The sequence below is a fragment of the Oryzias melastigma genome, linkage group LG3 (genome assembly GCF_002922805.2).
Source record: "Oryzias melastigma strain HK-1 linkage group LG3, ASM292280v2, whole genome shotgun sequence".
Taxonomy (NCBI): Eukaryota; Metazoa; Chordata; class Actinopteri; order Beloniformes; family Adrianichthyidae; genus Oryzias; species Oryzias melastigma.
Window position 1 is genome coordinate 24057329 of NC_050514.1, and position 22019 is coordinate 24079347.

Genomic DNA, 22019 nt, shown 5'->3' on the forward strand with positions numbered 1-22019 from the left:
CATGCATTGTGTTGGTGTTTTCCAGTTGCCTCTTCTAAAAACCTAAACAAAAAGAGCTCCTCTTGAAGTTCGAAAGAGTCTATAAAACCTCACGGTTTAACAGAGCCACAGATTTGATTGTAATCCATCCTTGATTTTGTTAATTGTTTTTATTTTATCTTCAACTTCTCTTGGCTTTTTTTATCTTAGATCTTTTTGTCTCAGTTTAATTTATTGTCTTATTTTATGTTTGTTTATCCAATTTTAGGTTATTTTATTGTAGCTTAGTGCATGTGTTTCTAGTGAAACTTTATTTTTAGCTCAGTTTATTAGGTTTCAGTATAATTGATTGTAATTGTAATTATAGGTTACCCTATGATGTATTGTGTTTAGTTATATAATTTGGTTTACTTTTTTTTGTTGACCACAATGTTGTGAACTGGACACACTTTTCCTTCTCTGCTTTTGATAAATTACTTATTTTGTCTTTTTTATTTCCTTCCTGTGTCCTAAATGAAAAGCTTTTATTTTTTTTTACTTTATTGCTGTTGCTTTATTGGTTTGGTAGCTGACTGCTGTTCAACTGAATATTTTAATAAGAGTTATGTCCTCAAACAAAACTCCCAATCCTGAATTTCTATCAATTGTAAAAAAAAATACCCATAATTCTCTCTGAAAAATAAAACACATTTTCTAAATAAAATAGATAATAGACCTTTTTGATCATTATTCTTTTTTTAGTATAAAACCTTGTGGTTGAAGATGAAACACATTTTAAAGACTTTTTAAAAGCACTTCTATTCCCAATAAATCTAAAGAAACTTTCTTGTTGTTGCCCCACAAAAACAAAGTTACCCTTATGTTGGGGACTCGTACAGATAAAGGGTCAAATGCTGAAGATTTGGTTTTGACTTTTTACTGACTGGAGTTTATCCAAATGCTTGTTTGAGCACAAATAAACAAATTTGCTGACTTGATTCTGTCTTTTGTTGCTTTTCGGTTATATATTTGGTTTATTTTTGTTAATATTTACACTAATCTTTCTCATTTCTTTCACAGTACATCAAGATCCCCGCTCCCACATCAGAGTCGTCTTCTTCTCTTCGTGTCTTTGCCTTCTACCTGTCCAGCGACGGCAAAGATCAGCCCCAAGCCAGCTTTGACTGCATCCATCAGTATGTCTTAAGGTACAGTTTGTTTTTGTTTTTACAAAAGTCGTATTGATCTTCTCTCATGGAAATTTTCCTTTAATTCACCCATCTTACATTTTCTGTTCTTAAACCCATTTGTGTCATAAATCAGCAAAGGCCTTCACTTTCTTAGCATGTTTGCGTGTTTTCTGCCGGCTTCAGCGGTCGTGGCACATCTCATCCCAGATGGAAGCTTTTGCTCTTCTTTATGATCCACCACATTTTTCAAAAGTGATTACTCAGCGCTTGTATGCTCATGAATAAGAGGGACATAAAGCTTGCAGCTTGCTGTACACAGCGTGAGACGGCTGTAATTTCCTTTATATTTCGGGAATAAGCCTTTCATTACCGAGAGCCATTATGCTGTATTTATGGAGGGAATATGTTTGGAAGTTGAGCAATGTTTATGCCCCGAAAGCCAGATAACTAGTTGTGGACAAACTTTGCTGGTTTTGGTTCTGTAGCTTCAGCCAGAACAAACACAGCAACGGTTTGAGGGCGAGATCGTGCCCTCTGCGCCCCCCCATTTATTTGCTTATTTAGAGGATGAAGAGGAGAAGTGGTTGGAGGTCACACACGTAATTGTGTTGTGAAAAGTATCATCTTTGAGGACAAAAATCTGAGAGCACGGTAAATCCCTCTTACAGCCTTCATGCACGGCTCATGTACCAAACTATTTACTCTTGTCCGTGATGCAGGAAGGAGCCAAGGTAATCCTGGTGTTTCTGCAAAGACTGTCCTGCTGTGATCCAGCAGGCCTATATATATCCTGTGACATAACATTGAGTAAGCATAGATCAGTCTTAGCCAGCTTTTACCGCGAAGCCGCACACGGACAATGCACAGCCCCAACGAAACTTACAGGAATCTACGTTGCAAAACTCTGCTGTGAGGCTGGCAAAAAGCTGTCTCTTTTACTTCTGCAGTGACGGCCGTGAGCAGCTGGAGGGTCAAGGCAGCATCCAGGATAAGATCACCGTTTGCGCCACTGATGACTCCTACCAGATGACCCGCGAGAGGATGTCTCAGGTGGAAAAGGATAGCTGGAGCCGCTCTGCCATTGAGATAAAACCTGGAGCCACACATCCAAGTAAGATTAAGCTAGAGGCCTGCGCGTTTGGAAAAAACATGTAACGGACAATGATGCACGCCGAGATGTCTCTTGGAAAAGGTCATGGGCTCTTGTGCTTCAGGCAGAGCAGCAGATCTGAACACAGTGATGCTACAAATAAACAAGTTTTTAACATTTTAATTATACGGTAATATTTAAGTTTTCTTATTTTATTGTCTAATCAAACGTTGCAATGGGTTATTTTATTATCCCAAAAAAGACTTCCATTGTTTTCTCCTTTCTATATGCTTTAAAGTTTCCTTTTTCACCTAAATTAATTATTTGATTTAACCAAAAATGTACAAAAACAGCCCTTTAATCTGTGAAAATGGCTGCTTTTTCTTAAACACATGGGTGTAACCAAGTGAGGGCCTCCCCTAGAATTATATTGGCCACCCCCTACAGGGAAGTTGGCTCTAATTTATTGTTGGTAAATTCCATCAACTTTTACCTCTTTGCAGGAAATAAACAGCTGATTCAGGATCAGTATCGGTTTTCTAACATCTGGAGCAGTTTAATGATAGAAGTTCTGACCAATTATAGAAACAACAATGGAAATGTGGGCTATTGTGTTTTTAAGTTGAGATTTCTTCAGAAATGTGACAATTTTTGTTTAGAATGCAATAGATAGAGAATGAGTTTAAATGAGTGGGATCACCATGTTAACCTAAGATACCTTTTTTAAGTTGGTAATAGACTTTTATAAGGAGAGATGGTAAAAAAGAGAGTAAACCTACATGTTGATAATATTTTCATCCAGAATATATACAAATATATATATATATATATAGTTTATAATTTATTTTTGTCAGTTGATAAAAATAATGAATCAGATTAATCCAACTTTTGGATTGTCATCAATCGTAGTTAATTGTAATGTTTTACTTGGTAAATTTTAATGATAATATGCAGCTTTTGGACAAAAACAGGCCTGACAGATTTTTTCCTTCATTTTTATTGTCTGATTTTTTTTTTAATTTAATAACCCTGAAGTGTAATTTGTGTGCACAAAGCTAATCAACATTAACATAAGCAGAATTGTAAAGAGTTTTATGTCTGCAGTTCTGATCCAAGAAATAAAACATGCTGACATACACCCATCCTGCAGACCTTAAGAAACAAAAAAAGCTGTGGTCACAAAGCCCAAATGTTCTACATCACTGTGCAGGCTGCATTAAAACATAGTTTCCCATCATTTCTATGGACAAAAACAAGCGGCAATATATATATATACAATATGTAATAGAAAAGGTTCCGACAAAGACATTATCTTTGTGATGGAGATGCTGATGGTGGTTCTGGGGCATCGTTCCATGTGGAGAATGGGTTGAAGAATAAAAGTTGGGTAATGCAGCTATTGGTTCAAAGGGAAGGCCTAATTTAGAATAGCGTGTAAAGTGTCGTAACGATCCAGAGTACCTGGAAGTGAGGTAGATCATCCTTATTTAAATAGAGTCAAACCTTCTCTTCATGAGTTGGTCCATGTGTTCTAATGTTACCTAATCCAGTTATAGTTATATTTTAATTCCAAAACAGGTTTTTCTTCTTTTGCTGAGCAAAATCTTAACCCAATTAGAAAGAAAAGCAGAAAGACAGGTTTTATCTGTTTTTACTATAGGTTATATGCATTTAATCCCCTTCCATTCATTAATCTAAAATAAATTTTTGCCTCTGTTTACTAGCAGTTTGCCCCATCTTGATCAGTAAAATTGTTCCACACTTGATACGTCTGAAAACTTACAATATGTCAATCATTCTATTAAAATGCAAAAATTGCTTTCAGTGATCAAGTAACACCTTTATTCTTCCTTTAAATTATTTAAATATTTCTTTAGTGATGGTGCATTCTGATTGGTACAAAGACATTACATAAGCTACCTTTCACATGTAAGAAAGTGTGCCAGTTAAACCTAAATGGTTAAAAATATATGTTATGTAGCTGCCCCAGTTGTGGCTGCCTTCAATTGGGGCAGCCAGCTTTAAAAAAAGTAGGGATCAGGCAATTTTATTTCAACAGCTGATGGTGGCTTTGCTGCTGCACTTGGATAAGTAAGAACGTTGGAAACAATTGCATTTCAGGATCAATAAATGCCAAACCTCTGTCATTTATGCTGAGAAGATTAAAATGGCATGAGCCATGGATACATGCATGTACTTCCGTTCAGGATATTTCTGGGTCAAAGTTGAAATTTTAAGGAAAATTTACATTCCAGAAAGTAGATTGTTTAAATGTCAACTTTTCTTCATCTAAGTGTGCAGACTCAATTGTAAGCATAAATTGCAAAATCATATTTGGCTTTTAGATTGAGGCATTTCGGTTTGATTGCCGCAACCAATATTGGGGGGGTTGAGCAGTAGCCTAGACAAGAATTTGACATGCAAATCGTGTCCAGTGTGAATTAAAGTTATCAATTAGAAATTGATCATTTCTTCTGGTGTTTGACATTTTCTCCAACAAACTGCTTTGTTTTGCTGTCGATATTAGAAGAATGAAACCAGTATTGTAGCGGACTGAGTTGGGCTGGGTAGTTGTTGGGGTTCTGCTAATGTCCGGAGGTCAGTGAACGCACCACGTTGGGCCTGAGTTCTTTTAGTCAACCTGTTGGGTTTTTAGGGTTCAGTCATTGGCTAAAGGAAGGATATGGGGGGTGGGTCGGTTCATGTTTAGGGAACGGTCTTCTACTACTTCAGAGATGCGTATGGAAACTGTACGGCGTTGGTTACAGCCTACAGTAAGAGACCCAAACGGGTTATGTCTCAACCTCTAAGTGTGACAAAGGGACGCTACAATATTCTCTATTTAATCTACTTATCTTCGGATAACAAAGTTTGTTATCTACAATCTAAGGATTATAAATGTTGTTATCGTGAGAAAAAATGTACAGTAGGCTGTTCTTAGCTTCTGTACAAAAGGGTGAACTTCAGATAAATGAATAGTCCTTTCAGAAATTTTGCATTCTGCATGCACATTTTTCATCCTTGGTTCACGTTATTGTTCCCGTTCAACCATTGGAAGTTATTTCAGGTCAACTGTTGCACAACTTCTGTTAAAAAGAGGGAAAAAAATCACCTTTGCTGAGCCATCGAGTTCCAGGAATGCTCTTTCTTCCCTTCAATTCTGCTCCAACTTTACAAGTCAACTCATCTTTTATAATGTTTTATTTTCAGAGCAACATAGCTGTTTATATTTACAGCTATCACAATAGGAGTGATTGCTCTGTAATGGCAATTATAGCTGTTTATTAATCGACTGCCAGTCATCCTTTGAGTTTTTTTTGTATGAGGAGAAGAAAATAGAATAAAATAAATCTTTCAAACTGCTATTGTGTGCTTTTTTCATGTTGTACAATAGTGTTTTATGTCTGTGTAGGACACACTTTAGTGTTGAACAGATTCCCCCCACTCTGACCTTCAAAGCTCAGATTAACCGGTAATGGGATTATGTACAAAGAGATAGCTTTCACTGTTCTAACATGCCCCATCTGTCTGCAGCACAAGCTATGATCACTCATATTTCATATTTCAGGACAAATAGGATAAAATCTTACTGCATACGGAATGTCTCAGTGGTATATCTGAGTTAATTAAGGCTATAAACTGCTTTAAATGTAAGAAATTTGTTGATTTTTGTATTGAATAAATACATATGTGTTCAGGTAAATGCATCAAGTACCAAAAGAGACCAGCCCCTCTGCCCGTCTCAGACGTGAACCTCCACAAGCAGCCAGCCAACATCCGGAGGAACGGCGGTGCAAGCGCCCTGTCCCAGAAGCCCCTGAAGGAGCGCATCCTCCACCTGCTAGCCCTCAAACCTTACAGGAAACCGGAGCTGCTCCTCTGGCTGGAACGGGAGCGAAGTGCACCCAAGGACAAGGCCGAGCTGGGAGCCGTCCTGGAGGAGGTAATGAAGAAGGCATTAGTGGCTTGCAGGAAGAGGTTTTCTCCATTTATCCTGTAAACACTCAAATGTCAACAAAACAAACACGGTTCGCGCTGCCCTTGTGTTTTGTTGAAACATTTAACTCGTCTGCGCAGGTCCCACACGACTCGGCTCACCACTTTACTCCGACAGGTTGCTGTTGGAGCTTTTCTGGTTACTGATCTGCAGCTTTTTATTTTTATGATGCATTTTAACAGTATGTGGTACAATGCTGTGAATTTTACAAAAGTTTTTAGAAAACCTTTTGTCTTTCCTGCAACACTTTAAATGAATTCCTTTATGTGGAAGCAACAGCAGCAGTAGGGGGAGTGTTTGCCCGTTTCCCATCTTCCCCTTCCATGTATGCGTTTTTTGTGTCGGTGCGTGCGAGTAATTGGGTCACCGCTGCCGTAATTGTCTCTTGAGAGATCATGTTTGCTGCTGGGTGGACCGCTCTGTCAGGAGGCCCCCTCAATGATGGATTTCCTCTAAGAAAGCCAGTCAGATGAGAGGCTGAGATTGCAGCGACAAAGAAAGTCGGAAGTGATCAGATAAACACGAGCCCAGTGAAAAGGTTTACACTCTGAAATTGTCAAGGTGCCACTTTGAATACATTTCAGTCAACAGTTAGATATATTATCACTTTTATCCACGCAAAGGGGCAGAACAATGACAAAACAATGACTTTTGTTAAAATATATATATATGATTAAATTAATTATTATTTAAATCTGTAAAATGAATAAAAATATTTAGTGTTTTGTTTTCTCCCCAAAATACTTCTACATATATAAAACACAAAACGGCAACCGATCTTGAAGCTTTTACATTCAGCTTTTGTATTTATCGGGAATATTTTCCCGCTAAAATAAAGTAGCCTTATACACAGGAACTGTATCAGAATAATTATAAAAACTAAACTAGGGGTAAATTGAAGTGAAATTGAACAAAAAAATTAGAAAAAATGGAAAATATGCAAGTGATTAAGTAAAAATAGTAAACAGTGTATATGCTTATTATGTAAAATTCATTTATTAATGCATTCAATGTAAGAAGAAATTTTAAGTTTTTTTGCATTTTTAAAGTTAAAAAAATATTTAAAAAGTTATCTTGTAAATGTGTGATTATATTTCATAGATTTTAGCATTTTTCTATTAAAATCCTTTATTTTTTTATATTTTTGTAACTTAACTGTAAAAAATATATTTTAAATGAGTTAAAGAAACATTTTTTTCCTACTGAGAGATCCTTTTTTACTTGTTTGACCAACTAATGAACTTTACTGTTGTTCCAGGTGGCTAAGGTGAATCTGAAAGACAGCAGCTACCTGTTGAGGGATGACTTCTACAAATATGTTCAGAGGGACTGGCCGGGCTACAGTGAGGAGGAGAAGCAGCTGATCAGCAGGTTGCTGGCCAGGTAAAGTTGAGCATTTCAAACCGTTGTATAACCTGCCTTCCATTCAGAAAATCTGTCTTCCTTTTCTCTTTAAAATTAATACAATTTCAAATGAATTTTAGATTTTTTTTAATTGTTTTGCATGTTTCTCTCAATCCGTGTTGAACAGAAAGGTACAACCACAAGCCCATAACCAAACGAGAAGCCTCCAAACAAACTCTTTAACACCGAAGACCTCAGAGGACCAAAGTGTGGCTAAAAATCCTGCTGTGGTAAATGTCTGTTTTTACTTTTATATAAATTAACAGTAAATCTGATTATTTTCTTTGGCTTCAGTGCAAGCATAACATTTTGGTCAGAACAAAGCTGGTAGTAGGTTTTTCATAGTATTTTGTTTAAAATATTGGCCTGAACTGCAGGTTTTTCTATTTTTAAAAATACTTTTTGTTGCTTCTGTTTGCAGAAACGCCTCATGGCTTCTGACTCACTGGAAAAGCTGGAAGTTAAGAGGCAAAAACTTGCAGATCCAAAACCCCAGTCCACGGTAAATGGAGCCCTAAACGGGAAAGGAGCGCACAATAATGCAAGTCTGACCCCCAACCCCAGTTGCCACTCAAGGACTGAGACTCAAAGAACAAGTAACCATAGAGATAACCGAAACGGCCCACTGCAGAGCCATGACGGCTTTCCTTTGGAGCACAAACTGTCCGGCCCTTGTAACGAGCCGGTTACAGAAAGCAGAGGCCAGGAGCCCAAAATGAACTGCCTCCAGGTACCCCAGCTGGACTTGGACTTCATTCAGCAGCAGCTCAGCAGCAGCAGCAGCAGCCAGCACAAAAAGAAGAAATCTAAAAAGCACAAAGACAAGCAGCGGGAGAGGTTCAAGGAAGATAAAGGAACTGAAAGACTAAAGATGAGTCCTACTTTGAAGCAGAATCCAGACAAACTTCAGAGTAAGGGAACATTTTATTCAGTTTTTTCATCTGACTGATGCATGTCTCATATTTTCCGGCTAAGTTGAGGAATTTATTTATATCTCCCCCTTTTTTTCCCTTGCTGTGGTCTTTATTGGTGTCATATAAGTTATTCATTTCAGCAGCCACACGTCCCACAGTCTGTTTTGTCATTCTGTGTCCAAACCAGGGAGGGGTCTGCAAACTGGAGCCTCTTTTACCCCTACATTGTAGCTCTCTGGTTATCAAAAAATACATATTTTTAATGTTAAAAAGCACATTTAAAGTAAAAAATAAGTAAATCAAACTTGATTAAATGTATTCACAAACAGTTGAAGGTCAAACAAATACATTTTAACAGATTTTTAAGCTCTATGTACCACAGAAAATCAATTGGAGGTCAGTAAACACAACCAGAATAGATTATAGATTACATAGATTATAACCCAGGTTTCTATTTTTGAACAAATTAAAGGATTTTATGTCCACCTTGTGGTTTAAAAAAAATACAATATTTAGCTCTGTTTTAATTTTTGTTGATCACATTTATGATTTTTTTAGCTGAGATGCACGGCAAACACTTTTTTTTTTTAATAACTGCTGCTATTATTCTACCTACTACTACATTTGCTGCACTTAGATGATCCCATGTGACACAGGATGTCTTTTATTTTGAAAGGAAGTTATGCGAACATCCGTCAAAAGTTAAAAACCGTTTCATATTTTGAGAAAAGGTTATTTTCTCTTTATTTTGGGGTTTTATTAATGTCAAAAAATAACAGTTAAATCATATTTATTATAATATTAAGGATAACATTTATACAAATTGTTTTTTAAAGGGTTATGGAAGACTTTTTGGCTCCTTCTGGGTTGTAGTTGGTCAGAAATGGACCTAAGTGGCTGTTTCAGTGCTGAAGGTTGCAGCCCCCTGGTCTAAGCCGTTGTTTTCCTCCTGTCACTGCATGTAAAGCAGCAGTTCAAGCACACGTGCTTTAAATGGATGAGCAGTGAGGTGGCTTTCAGTGACTGAGCTCAGGGCATCTGAAGGCCCACTGGTGCATTTGTATAACATTATCTCATAAGCGTGGCTGTGTTTGTCTCCCTTAAGCTTAACCTGTTGAGTCCACTCGGTCTCATGTGGCTGACTTTCTCAACAACAGCTCAGTGAGTCCTTAAGCTGAGAGGTCCCCTGACGCCCACAAGCTTTTAGCCAGCCTACACGCCGGATCCCACACACACAAACACACTCACGAAGTGTGGTTTTCATCAAAACAAAAATACTCTGAGACTAATCTATCGTGTTACACCCGCTCTATCACCGTGAGATGGTATCCACCATTATAAAAGTCTAAAGTTTTTGTTGTATTTTTTTGTATTTTTGCTCCAGATCCTGAAGTCACAAAAGCTGTGGACTCTGAGGAAAAGCCAGATTATGTGCTGTGAGTGAGATGATAATTTAAAGAAGCTGATTTATGATTTTCTGTTTTGGAATCTGCCTTTTTAATCTTATTTTCAAGGCAAAAACCAGTAAAAACTGAACTAAATCTTAAAAGCAACAAGTCTTTCTGGCCCTGTGCTGCCACCTACTGTTAAAAAGATGAAAAACAAATTCTATGCAATAATAAAAAAAAAAAGGAGTAGAGCTCATTGTGTGAATCATCACAGATAAAGAACAAACTAACTGTTTTTGTTGTTTTTTTTGTTCAGAAACTACGGTCCTATAACAAGTTTGGAGCAGCGTCAGAAGTACGAGGAGGATTTCTGTGCAGAGTACGACGAGTACAAAGATCTCCATTCCCGTATCGCCACCATCACTCACATGTTTGTTCATCTGGGTTCCAAGATCAAAAGTTTGTCACCTGGAACGCAAGAACATAAGGTGCCTTTCTACAACTAAACTCACATTTTGGACAGATGAAGAAAGTTCTTTTGTGTATGCATTTACTTGTAATTTTACAGTATGTGTTTTCTTGTCTTTTTTAGATAATGGAGGAACAAATACTAGAAAAATACAACAAGTACAGAAAGGTAACAGTTTAATATCAAGTCTCTTACGTTTAAGTGATTGATGCTACTTGTAGTTGTCATTATTTTATACCAATTTTGCCACTTTTTGCACATCAGAAATGTATTTTTCATAAAGTTTTTAGCTTTTAAACTGCGACAAATAAATACTGTGGACTTTTTAGGTGATTTTTCTCAAACGTAGATTTTTTTTTTTAAGCTTCTTTACTTTAAGTACGGAAGCCTTTTCTATTCAGTTAAAACAAAAATATGTTTTTTGTTCTAGCTTTATCTGTGTTTTTTTTTTGTTCAAATATTTTTAAGATTTACAAAAGCAACAAACTACAAACTGGTTGAGCACCAAGCTCATCTGCTCAAGAAAAACCTGCATTTTTTTTTTTTTTTTCCTAATGCAACTTATTGACTTTTTGTGGTGCCATGACAGATGAATTTATCCATTTGGGATATGAATAAAGTTCAGTTCAATCCAATTCAATTTAAAGTTCAAAAGCCACAATGTTTCTTTACCCTAAACAAGATCGGTGTCGATTTTTTGTCACGATATAGGAAGTCTGTTTAGTTCTTCTTACTTTATCCATAAACAAGAGCTTAATGTTGGCAAAACGTATTAAATATTGACCAGAGGGAACAGTTTATTTTTGTTTGTGAGTCAGTTCTGATGACAACGTTGGGCAAAAAGCAGCAAAGTCTATAGGTGACCCGCTGGACAGTCACGGTGTGGGTGTGGTCAACTTTGTAGATGTGGTCAACTGTGGATTTGGTCAACTTTGTGGGTGTGGTCAACATTGAGGCTCTGTCTTTTTTCAACATTTTTTAAAGGATATATATATATATATGTTTTTTTATTTTATTTTTTTATTTTTTTTTCCTAAAAAAATCTGTTTTTTTTTTTTTTTTTGCTCCAATTTTTTATCCAAGGTTTTTGCTATGATGTTTTAGGACTACAACAATTGTAGTTTGAATGCAAAAAGATAGGGACACATCTACAAGTAGCAAAACTGGTTCACTTTAAGAGAAAGATTAATATTAGAAATTTCTATAGAGTTTGTTTTAGCAATAATGAACGTACTTTTTAGATTAATTACTGAATAATTTCTATTGTTTTTCTGGAGTGTTTTTGTGTACTTTGTTGACGGTCTCTGCCTGCCTCTGTAGCTCCTCTAGCATCAACATCAGGGCAGACCTCAAATCTCAGAACAGGCTGATTATTTGTGGAAAAACTCTACCTGTAACTCATTTTCTGCATCACCACAAACAAAAATAAACAGTTCACAGCACGTAATCTAAACGGACACGGATCATCTCTATGGTACAGACACATTGTGGCTTTTTTTTTTTTTTACACAAAAAAATTAGAACAAAGATCCCCGTTTTTTATTTATTTATTTTTTTATTGAATTTACAGTATATTGCTTCCATATAATATGCTACCATATTTAAGTGTGTACCTGACAGGATCTGAGCTGACACACTATAAGGTACAAACAGTTCTTCAATGATGAACCGTTTTCCTCTTTTTACAGAAGTTTCCAGGCTACAGGGAAGAAAAGAAGCACTGCGAATATCTTCATGAAAAACTGTCCTACATCAAACAGCTCATCATAGATTATGACCTTTCTAAAGCTTCTTTGTAGCAGTCAGCTGGGTGTTGATGCATCTCAATAAAACAGTGAGTGAGAGCTGGAGTCACAAGCTGAGAGGACAGAAACTGCTGTGAGCACTGATTATAATTTTTTTTTTTTTTTTTTTTTAAACCAGAGATTAAAAAAGTTCTGGTTATATTTGTGAACAGGAACAAAAAGGGCTGAAAAAGTGAGCACTCTGCAAAAGCTGTGTTGGTGGAGTTCACGGATTAGCTCGTCCACATTTTTACCCCTGTTAGATTTGTTGGCTTTAACGGCTTTGTTTTCAATGAGCGTTGTTGAACACCTCTCTGTTCCATTTGAGATGTGGTTTTTGTTCTACTTTAAACTCAAGAAGTGTAAACATCATTTTTTTTGTATATCTTCTTGGATGTCTCTCATATTACACAGAATACAATAATACACTTGCTTCCTTAAAGTTTCTGAACTTATTTGAGGTTAAGGTGGTTACTGCATTAATATTTTTAAATGACGTTTTTGTTTTGAAATGGAAACTAAAGCCACTCATTGACAGATTTGATCCGTTTTTGAACCTGCTTAGACATTTAAGTGCATGCTTGAGTGTACATGTAAGTATTTTTCTAAACATGTTTTCTGTCTTTTTGTAAATGAACCAAAATTGTGCAAAAAATTCACTTTTAAATACTGATGTACTTATTTTTGAAGCTCTTCTCTGACATTTCCTCCTCTGTGTTTTTACTGTTTGCCGTAAAGCAAAGTGAGAGATCGGATGGAAGGAATCAAGCTTTGTTTTTGTGTGAATATCTGGGTCAGCGTTTCCCCAAATTCCTGTCATTCGATTTGAAAAATACAGCAGGAAATAAGAGATCATTTCATTTATCCTGAAACCTGAGTTAGGTATGAAACGGTCCTTTTGTACCTCCTGAAGAGGGATTATTACAGTATCAGACACTACCCTAGTATTTTAGATGGCACACTGTTTTGTTGCTCTGTGTGTTGTTGACTTCAACCTGAAGTACCTGATTTATTTAGCCTTGGTTTTTCAAATAATTGGTGCCCATGCCAGTTGTAATATTTTTTTCTTTTTTTTATCAAATGTCATCAGAAAGAAGCCTTAAAACTAACACTTTTCTAGGTGACAGTCTTCAAACTGCGGATATAGTGAGAAGAGGTCACTCTCTGCACATCATCCTGCCTTATTTCTCTGCTTTCTTTTTAAACTCTTCACCACAGGTGGCTTTCAGAGTTTTAAAATGCAGTCCTAGCACAGTTTTTTTTTTTTTTTTTAAACCACGAGGAGGTAACAGTCTCATCAGTCGTACTTCTGAAACCACTGGTACTTTTTTAAGGGATCATGGGGCATAAAAAGGGTTCAGGTATTTATCTTTCTCCTGATGTTTTTGCTGCTGCTATTGTTCTTGTTGGCCTCCTCAGAATGTTGTTTTTTTTTTTTTTTTGTTGGTGCTTTCTGCATCTTTTTATGTACAAAATGTTTTCCATTTTACTGGTAAAAAGGTTAAACAATTGTAAGAATTTGAATTGTTTTTGATGGAAGCAAATGAAGACGACTGCAAAAAAGTATTACAAACCCTAAATACAGAATTTTTCACATGTTTGAGGGTTTTTTTATTTATCTCTTCAAGCTCTTTAAACAGCTTTTAAAGGTGTTTGGGTTCTATTTATTATTTATTTTCCTCACTATATTTGGCTAGTGTTAAACATTTGAGGCACCACTTCGCACACGCTAGACGCAAGGAAGGAGACTGTGCATAATAAGCTGCGATGTTAAAATGTGCTTTTTTCTCTTGTGCTGTTGTGAAAAGCATATTAAAAATACATTAAAATCATATTTGCTTTGAGTTTTTTATTATTATTATTATACTGTAAGACATTTTCAAGTTTTCAACATCTGCACACTTCAGTGGGAAATCTGTTTTTTTTTTATTCACATTTATTTAGGCACAAACTGGCCTGTTTTTTTATTTGAGTTTGAATTGTTCCCCGATAAAGCATACATCTTCAGACTAAAAGCTGAAGACTTTTACATTTAATGAGATAAATGTTTACATTATAATTTTGTAATTGATCTTTTTTTAATAGTTTAAGCCTCGAAATCCTCCCGTTTATAGAAACTGTTCTTAAAAGTCTGTTTTCTCTATTAATATTTGTTTACTTTCCCGAAGCTAAATCACCTGTAAACATTTCAGAGCGTGCGTTGCCCCCGCGCGATGACGTCATCACGTTGCACTTGCGTGCTAACGCTGTTGTCATGACTAAGGCAACTCTTTGGATCGCCTTTCAGCTCATAAACGATAAAGAAACACGTTAAACCTTCTGCTACTTTATATTGATAAACCGGTATTACTGTAAATTGATTTTTTTTAATTAAAAAAATACAATTTTCATAATAATTTATTTTTTTCTCCACTTTTTAATGGTCAAAACGTTTGAGCAACAGGACACTTCATTTCTGAGTTCGCCATTGTTAGGTTTGTACCCATTTTTGAGATGTACCTTTTATTTACAATGTTTGATTTTTAGGTAAGTTTTGTAGGTTTTTGTCATTTTTTATATGTTCCTCCGATCAAAGTTTCACCAGGTTTGTTTTTTCATCGTTTGAGTACATTATACTCGGGGTGTTTGTATTTCAGTCTTGTCATCTTTTCAGTTTTATCTTTTTGATTATGTTCTTGTTTTACAGATTTTCTCATGTTAAAAAAACTGTATTAATATCCCTAAGTTCCTGTCATCAAACTAAATCCCTCATATTTTTTAACCCTAATCCACTGTTTCCTGACAGCATTTATGTAAATACTACGATTTTAAGATTGAAAAACAGTATTTTGAAAAGTAGTAATGTTCAATGTGGAATATTTTTTAAGTTAAAATCCCATTTGTTGTCACACACTTAGGTGTGTGAATTTTTTTCTTCTCATTTGACCCATCCCCTGAGGGAGCGGTGAGCTGCAGACACAGTCACAGTTGGTGTTTTAACCCCTCAATCCATCCCGTTAATTCTGACTATCAAGCAGGCAGGCATTGGGTCATATTTTTTAGAGTCTCTATCTGGATTTGAACTCAAAACCTTCCAGTTTCAGGGTGGACACTATCAAACTTGCTCTTAACCTTGTTACACTGAATGTTGCTCATTCACAAGATACCATAAATCCAGGACTCCAGTTAATTTAGCATCACCTTCATAAGGTGGTAGGGGCTCAGGTGGTTGAGCATCAGAAAAAATGATTATTGGATGGGGAAAAAAATCACAGAAGAATGTTTTATTGTATAATTGGAAATAGATTCAATTGCAAATGTTAATTTTTATGTCACCTTGTAAAGCTGCTTTCTGACAGGCATGCTACTAAAAAGATTTTCAAGTGAAAGGAAATTCCACACACAAGAGGCAGGTTGGAACTTAAGTTGCTCCAGCACGTACACAATAAGCCGGCCTCTGTCTGACCCCCTGTATACGATCTGTACAGCTGTGTGGTTCACTGCCTTGCATGACTTCTATTTGCCGTTTTCTATGAACATATTCAAATTTCCTGAAATGCACTTTTACAGGTCGGTGGGGAAAAAAGCTGAGAAATGGCAGCAGCCTGGAAACCAGGAGAATCCACAATACCTACTTTGGAACTGGAAAGTGTGACACAGGTAGAGCATAAAATAAATGAGAGATTTGGATTCTTTCTTGAGTGATTGTTTTGACAAGTCTAAAAGGTTCTACAGAGCAAACACATTTTTATTAGAATATAATTGATTTAAAAAGGTGAAATACTTGGCGAAATTTGACATTTTTAATGTGACAAAAGTGTTTTTTGGACAGTCTCCAGAGAGCACCAACTGCATAGCATGTACAGAGGACGGCAGGTACCTCTCTCTGGGTCATTCCGGGGGTTTGTCTGTGTGGTGTGCCTCATCATTCGTCCGAATCGCCGAATGGCTGCAAGATCGACTGGAAATAACCTTTCTGCAGACGACCAGAATGGCTAAGAGGACCTATTTGCTCGGCTCTGTTGATGATATGGGTTTGTGGAATCTGAGTGTATTTAACATTCAAAAGTTTGGGGTCACTTAGAACTTATTCTGTTTTTGAAAGAAAATTATTATTATTTTTTTTATTATTGCAGAAAGATTTAAACTTATCAGAAATACATCCTTTACATTATTTATGTGGTAAATATAAAAAAAAAATGTCTATTCTGTCTGCAAATGTCTAGTTTTTGTTATACTATAGGTGACTATAGACCCATTTCCAGCAACTTTATCTCCTGTGTTTTAATGGCAAAATGTGTTGTTCATTGTGTCAGAGGCCTAATAGATGATTATTAACTGTTGTGCGATCATGTTAGCATAGCTGAAAACAGTTTAGCTGGTTAGAGAAGCGTTAAAAAGAGCCTTTGTTCGAGTAGGTTGAGTATCCAGAACAACCCATTTGTAAGGGACGATTAAACGGTCAAACTATGAAACGGAACAGTCTATTGTTGTTTTTAGAAATGAAGACTATTCCGTCCAAGAAATTGCAAAAAAAACTGAAGATTTTCTTCAACGGTATCTAGAACTCTCATTAGAGAACAGCACAAACAGGCTCTAAACAGAATAGAAAAAGAAGTAGATAATAGTTATATTAGAATCTCCAGTTTTAGAAATAGATGCCTCACAGGTATTCAACTGGCAGTGTCAGTAAATAATACCAGATAAACGCCAATGTCAACATCTATAGAGAAGAGGCGACGTCAGGATGCTGACCTTCAGGGCAGAATGGCAAAAAAACAAACAAAAAAGAGAAAATATATGGGCAAATTGGAAAAGAATGTTAACGGATGGAGGAGATGAAAATTTGTGGTTTGGGGTTGCTTTGGTGCTGGTAAATTGAGATTTTGTTTTAGGGTTATAGGGCATTTTAATTAAGAAAGGTTGTCCATTTTGCAACACCTTACCATACCCTGTGGACAGGGCTTGATAGGAGCCAGTTTCATCCTACAACAGGGCGGTGACCCAAAGCACACCTCCAAATTGTACAAGAAATATTTAAAGAAAGAGGCAGCTGGAACTGAGGTATAATGGAGTAGCCATATCTATAAAAGTGACCACCCAGCCATTCCAACTTGTGGGAGGGGCTTCTTGAAGAGTGGGGTCAAATTTCTCCAGATGACCTAAACAAACTAACAGCTATAATGCCAACGGTCTGCAATGATGGAATTGCTTCAAACAGAGGAATCTTTGACAAAAGCAAATTTTCAAGAAAAAAATTGTTTCAAAATCATTATTTCGGATCTTGTTAATGTCTTGACTATATCTTCACTTTATTGTACAACTCATTTGGTCAATTATTTTTCATGAAAAGTAAAAAAAAAAAATTGTCTGGGTGACCCCAAGCTTTTGAACTGTAGTGTGTATATACAAATATTGTGCTCACCAATGCTTTTCAATACAGTAAAACCTGGCTCCTATCATTGACATCCTGTCATTCTATTGTTATTCACATTGTAGGTGTGGCCAGACTCTTTACATTTCACTGTGATGACATTCATCTTCTCAGTGTTATAAATGCCATGGTATGTATTATCTCTTTTTTTGTTTAAAATTGTCATTTTTGTGACTATTGTCTAATAAATATCATTGTCAGGAGGATATTAACAATAGAAGTATTTGTTCAACATTTGCTCTGTACGGGGGTGGCCATTTTGGAGCAGCATCAATCAGCTGTGAGTGAAATTTGCCAACATTTATTTGAGTTAAATGAATTACATTTGACTCTAAATATTTTTAAGGCAATGGTGCATCTTGGCTTGAGGTCTATCAGTTACCTGTGGCAGTGTGGCTGGCAGAAATGGAGACTTCATCAGCACTGGAACAGGTCAGAAACTGATTCAGTACATTCAATTATTTCATTAACATTGCTATTTTTTCTTGGAGGCATGCTCGTATGATGGTTTTATGGATGCATGAAAACAAATATGTTTAAAATTGACTTGTACTTTTTACCAACCTTCAGGATCCAAATGTAACTGAAAGTGTTGATGTGAAATGGTCACCAGTTGAGGTGCTGATTAAAATCACTCCCCCCCAGCTTTCAGCAGGTATTACAAATATATATTTGTTCTTCAGTGTCATTTGTATGTTAAGCATCTTTTGACTTACAAGCTGAATGAGAAAGTCAAAACATCTGCAAGTTTAGATAAGAAATCAGATTCAGGAAGCTGAAGATGCTCCTGGGTGTTCTTGCTGTTCTGCAGGACAGTCACAAGGTGGCGCCCTTGGGACAGACTTTTTTAAACACTGCTTGGTTGTGGATGAAGTAAGAAGCAGCTCTCAGAGCAACTCTCTTGATGCAGGAAAAACAACACAAACTACTAAAAGTTCAAGGTACAAATACTTTCAGTAAAAATTTCCATTTTAGATGTTCAAACCTAAAAGAGTCTGACTTTTACTTTGTGTTTGAAGTTAAATGTTACTGCATACCATGAACTAGAATGTTAATGCTTCCATCCTTTGCCCTTTTGGTTGAATGCAATATCTTTCAGGCGGTGTACTCATCACTTTCTCCTCAGTTGTGATCCGTTTTCTGGCAAATCTTTGCAGTCAGGTGGGTGATAAATTGCTATTTTTTTTTTTTTTTGCTAGATGGGTCTTGTATTATAAACTTTTCATCAAATAAGACAATGTAGCAAAACTTACCAGAGTCAATGCCAATGCACAAGTTTTGTTTTACAAGGACAGCGCACATTCACTTTGTGAAAGTCTGAAAAAGCTACACTTATAACTCATCTCTTCTCTGCAGAGCTGCCTGTGGCTGTCGCCGTGTGGTGGAGTGGCAGCCATAATCTCCTTCAGTATTCACTTCAAAAGATTCCAATTAAAAAAGCAGGCAGGATTTTTTTTTTTTTACCATTTAAAATATTCTGCCTTTAAAAAGTTTTGGGTTTGAATGAGTTCTAATGTCGGAAGCAGATGCAGCTCCCATCCCGGATTCTTTGTGGCCAAACGCAAATGAAATCGTCTGCTCGGCTGTGAGCGGATGCACCCGTTACGTCGCTCTGGGGCTGGATGATGCGTTGGTGTGTGTCTGGGACAGGAGAAGCGGTGAGCCAACATAACAGCACACATGTTACTATATTTTAGATAGGGTTGCAGGATCAGTAAAGCACAGAGTGTGTAAAGGATCATTAAAGTAAAAAAAAAGAGTGGCACTGGTTTCTCATGTGCAAAACTTCTAGTGAGCACCAGAAAGTTTCTTGTGTACATGAGAAACAGGTATTAACTCCAGGTCTGTCCATCATTCATACATGAAAGCAACACACGTTAAAACTTACCTTTGAAAATAATAAACAATATATAAAAAGTTATTTTTTCTGTCACTAAAAACAGGAAATTAAAATGAATTTAAATAAAAATGTAAAAAAATTGTCATAAATTCATCAAAAAACAGGAAACAAAATTAATAAGTGTTAAAATAGTTAAAACCAGAAACGATAAATATGAAGGACACATTACATGACCACAATACTGTGAATTTAGAGAAAAAAAAACACCCTTTTGTGCACAATTCAAATAATCTAACAGAAGAAATACAGACTTATTTAAATTGTCTAAGATCATTTTCTTTCAATATTCTGACACAATATGTTAAAAAGAGAGTCGAGCAAGTCACTCAGACTGATGGATTCTGGGATTTGGTTAAAGTGATGAGTTTTTTTTTTTTTTTCTGAGACTTACAGTTCTCTTTTCCGGTCCTCAGGTGCACCACTCTCCATCGTCTCTATGCCAAAATACAGCTCCCTCCTCAGGATGAAGTATTTAGATTGCTGGCCTGAGCTGCAGACTCCCGCTGCAGAAGTTCTCCATCTTTTGGTGATGAGTAAAAGTGGAGAACTGGACATGATCACGGCAGGACGAGGAACTCAGACCTGCACCACACAGCTGAGTGAAAGGTCACACAAGTTCAATATTTATTTATTTTTAATGTCTTCACTTTGAGTTTTCAAGTTTTCCATTAACTTACATTTATTTTGCTGACTTAGACCAAATGATAGAGCAGATCTACCATCACTTATCATCTCAGTGCCGTTCCTGCCAAACATGGTAAATCATTTGCTTTTATAAACTTTATCATCTAATATTTAAAACTTTATAATGTAAGATAAAACACAAATGTTTTAATGTATTTTCTAAGCAGTTGCTCATAATGCAAAGAAATGGAAAAATGTTTCTTCAAGATGTCATCAACAAAACCGCAGTGTGTTTCTTGGCTCCTCCCACATCTTATCAGTTCTCCACCCCCTGCAATCCTGTATGTGTGCTGGACCCCCAACAGCAAGCTTTGTTCATACAAGGTAAGACCCTTTTGTGTGAACAGTTCACAGGATAAGGTTAATTGGTGGTGTTGGGGGGCAAAAGCGTTTCGTTTAGTAAATGCCACAATTTGTGAGTTACTCAGGTGACCTGGAAACCAACAGCAGCCATTCTCTGGAAGAGGCTGTCCAGAGTCGCCTCTTTGTGTTCCGGTTTGAACAGTGCTGCATCATTAAGCAGCGAATAGTTTCAGGTCCAGCCTCTTCACAAAGACAGAACATGGAGAGCCATGGAAGTCCAGAGGAAGTCTGCAATCTATACCTGCAGCAAAGGTTTCTACAACCTTAGTTTGTGAATTAACGCTCACTTAAAATGGATCAAATTGAAATGCTAAAGTTGTTTTTCTGTTTTGTTTTTGTCTCTGGATGACAGGAATAAGGCTCGGGAACAGATGTTTGAGAGGCTGCACAAAACAGCCCAGATGATTGACCAAAAACAGCAGAAGAGCAACAAGCTTAAGAAGAAAAAGTGACTATTTTGATTTGACTTAACATCATCAAAGGCTTAATTTATTGCTAATTTTCTTACATCTTTGGATCCTTTTTTTAGGGCACATCCATTTTTTTCATTGTGGTTGACCAGCTGTTTAAGCGAAAAAGAGCAGAATACACAGAGCTCTTCACACTTTGCATAGTTTTGCAGCGTGAGCACTATGCAAATGATTTTGCTGCAGTATGGATTTGTCAGGAAGGACACTGTAACTCAGCAGACATTTAATAAAAGGCAGGAAAGCACTTTGAGGGATGGAAGAAAACTTAAGATGTGAATACATTTACTTTTTTAATACTACGTTTATCTTTTTTTTGCTATAAAGGGTAGACGGTGTGTGTGTGTGGAGGTGGTGATGGAAAGGCTCAGCTAAAAAAGTTTTTTAGTCTGCATGTTGAATCATTTGGGTGTGCTGAGGAAATTGCTGACCCATCTCTTTTTTTTCCCTTGTATTTGATTAATGTTCTTCCAGCAAAACTTGACGTGAAAGCCGTGCCTACAAATGATTGCATGCATTTCTCTAAACAACTTACAAATTACTTTTTCTTTTTATACTATAATTAAATGGATTAGAAGATGGACAAAATGAATGTCGATTGTTGTTTGACTCTTTAAGTGTTTCCTGTCTTATATTTTCTGATGATTTGAAAAAAAACATTTTTGTCAGAATTTGCAAAAACCGTGTTGAAAGTGTATTATTTTCCGAAGACTGGCATGTATTTATACAGTAGCTCAACCATTTGTTCATTTCAGGACAACCAGGGAAAAATAGAATAATAAAGCAGAACAAATTAAATAGCAGTTTCAAGATAATAACAGTATTTTTATTGTTTGTGGAAGTGATGAATAAAAATAACGGATGATTTTACTTGAAACGGTACAATCCAAACAAAATGTTCTCATACACTGAATAGTACAGTTAATTCATGTTTTATCACTCATTTTACATTTACAATTCATAGATGTAGAAAATTCTGAAAGTTTGAATCAAGTTTG

At 36.3% G+C, this 22019-nt stretch overlaps 2 protein-coding genes across 6 annotated transcripts in view; both read left to right on the plus strand.

Annotated features, from left to right (window-relative positions):
* The window catches only part of LOC112160888 (RNA polymerase II elongation factor ELL), a 40331-nt gene extending 26305 nt beyond the window's left edge, over positions 1 to 14026 (plus strand). For both annotated transcript variants that reach the window (XM_036211071.1, XM_024295753.2), the window contains 10 exons: positions 1039 to 1166; positions 2096 to 2259; positions 5937 to 6181; positions 7494 to 7618; positions 7767 to 7869; positions 8061 to 8550; positions 9938 to 9989; positions 10258 to 10429; positions 10534 to 10578; positions 12099 to 14026. In XM_036211071.1, the coding sequence (XP_036066964.1) occupies positions 1039 to 1166; positions 2096 to 2259; positions 5937 to 6181; positions 7494 to 7618; positions 7767 to 7869; positions 8061 to 8550; positions 9938 to 9989; positions 10258 to 10429; positions 10534 to 10578; positions 12099 to 12209 (1635 nt within the window). In that variant the 3' untranslated portion in view covers positions 12210 to 14026. The remainder of the gene's footprint in view (positions 1 to 1038; positions 1167 to 2095; positions 2260 to 5936; positions 6182 to 7493; positions 7619 to 7766; positions 7870 to 8060; positions 8551 to 9937; positions 9990 to 10257; positions 10430 to 10533; positions 10579 to 12098) is intronic.
* A 393-nt stretch (positions 14027 to 14419) lies between these two features.
* Positions 14420 to 21836, plus strand: wdr93 (WD repeat domain 93). 4 transcript variants are annotated; one of them, XM_024295752.2, is made up of 17 exons: positions 14420 to 14668; positions 15736 to 15833; positions 16006 to 16207; positions 17673 to 17737; positions 17809 to 17887; positions 17954 to 18039; positions 18178 to 18262; positions 18419 to 18548; positions 18707 to 18768; positions 18964 to 19050; positions 19134 to 19265; positions 19921 to 20113; positions 20204 to 20264; positions 20356 to 20515; positions 20620 to 20806; positions 20907 to 21002; positions 21084 to 21836. In XM_024295752.2, the coding sequence occupies exons 2-17, from the start codon at positions 15768 to 15770 to the stop codon at positions 21166 to 21168; spliced, it is 1776 nt and encodes a 591-aa protein (XP_024151520.1). In that variant the 5' UTR covers positions 14420 to 14668; positions 15736 to 15767; the 3' UTR covers positions 21169 to 21836. The 4 variants fall into 4 exon arrangements, with proteins under 4 accessions (XP_024151520.1, XP_024151517.1, XP_024151516.1 ...); XM_024295749.2 differs by having other exon boundaries at positions 14423 to 14668; positions 15744 to 15833; positions 20886 to 21002; XM_024295748.2 differs by having other exon boundaries at positions 14424 to 14668; positions 20886 to 21002.
* The last annotated feature ends 183 nt before the right edge of the window (positions 21837 to 22019 follow it).

What these genes read in the sequence shown, in the direction of transcription:
- wdr93 (XM_024295749.2), top strand. Translation starts at nt 15,768, where the DNA reads ATGGCAGCAGCCTGGAAACCAGGAGAATCCACAATACCTACTTTGGAA. An exon ending in CAAACTACTAAAAGTTCAAG is followed by an intron (nt 18,549 to 18,706) that starts GTACAAATACTT and finishes AATATCTTTCAG; the next exon opens with GCGGTGTACTCATCACTTTC. An exon ending in TGCCGTTCCTGCCAAACATG is followed by an intron (nt 20,265 to 20,355) that starts GTAAATCATTTG and finishes GTATTTTCTAAG; the next exon opens with CAGTTGCTCATAATGCAAAG.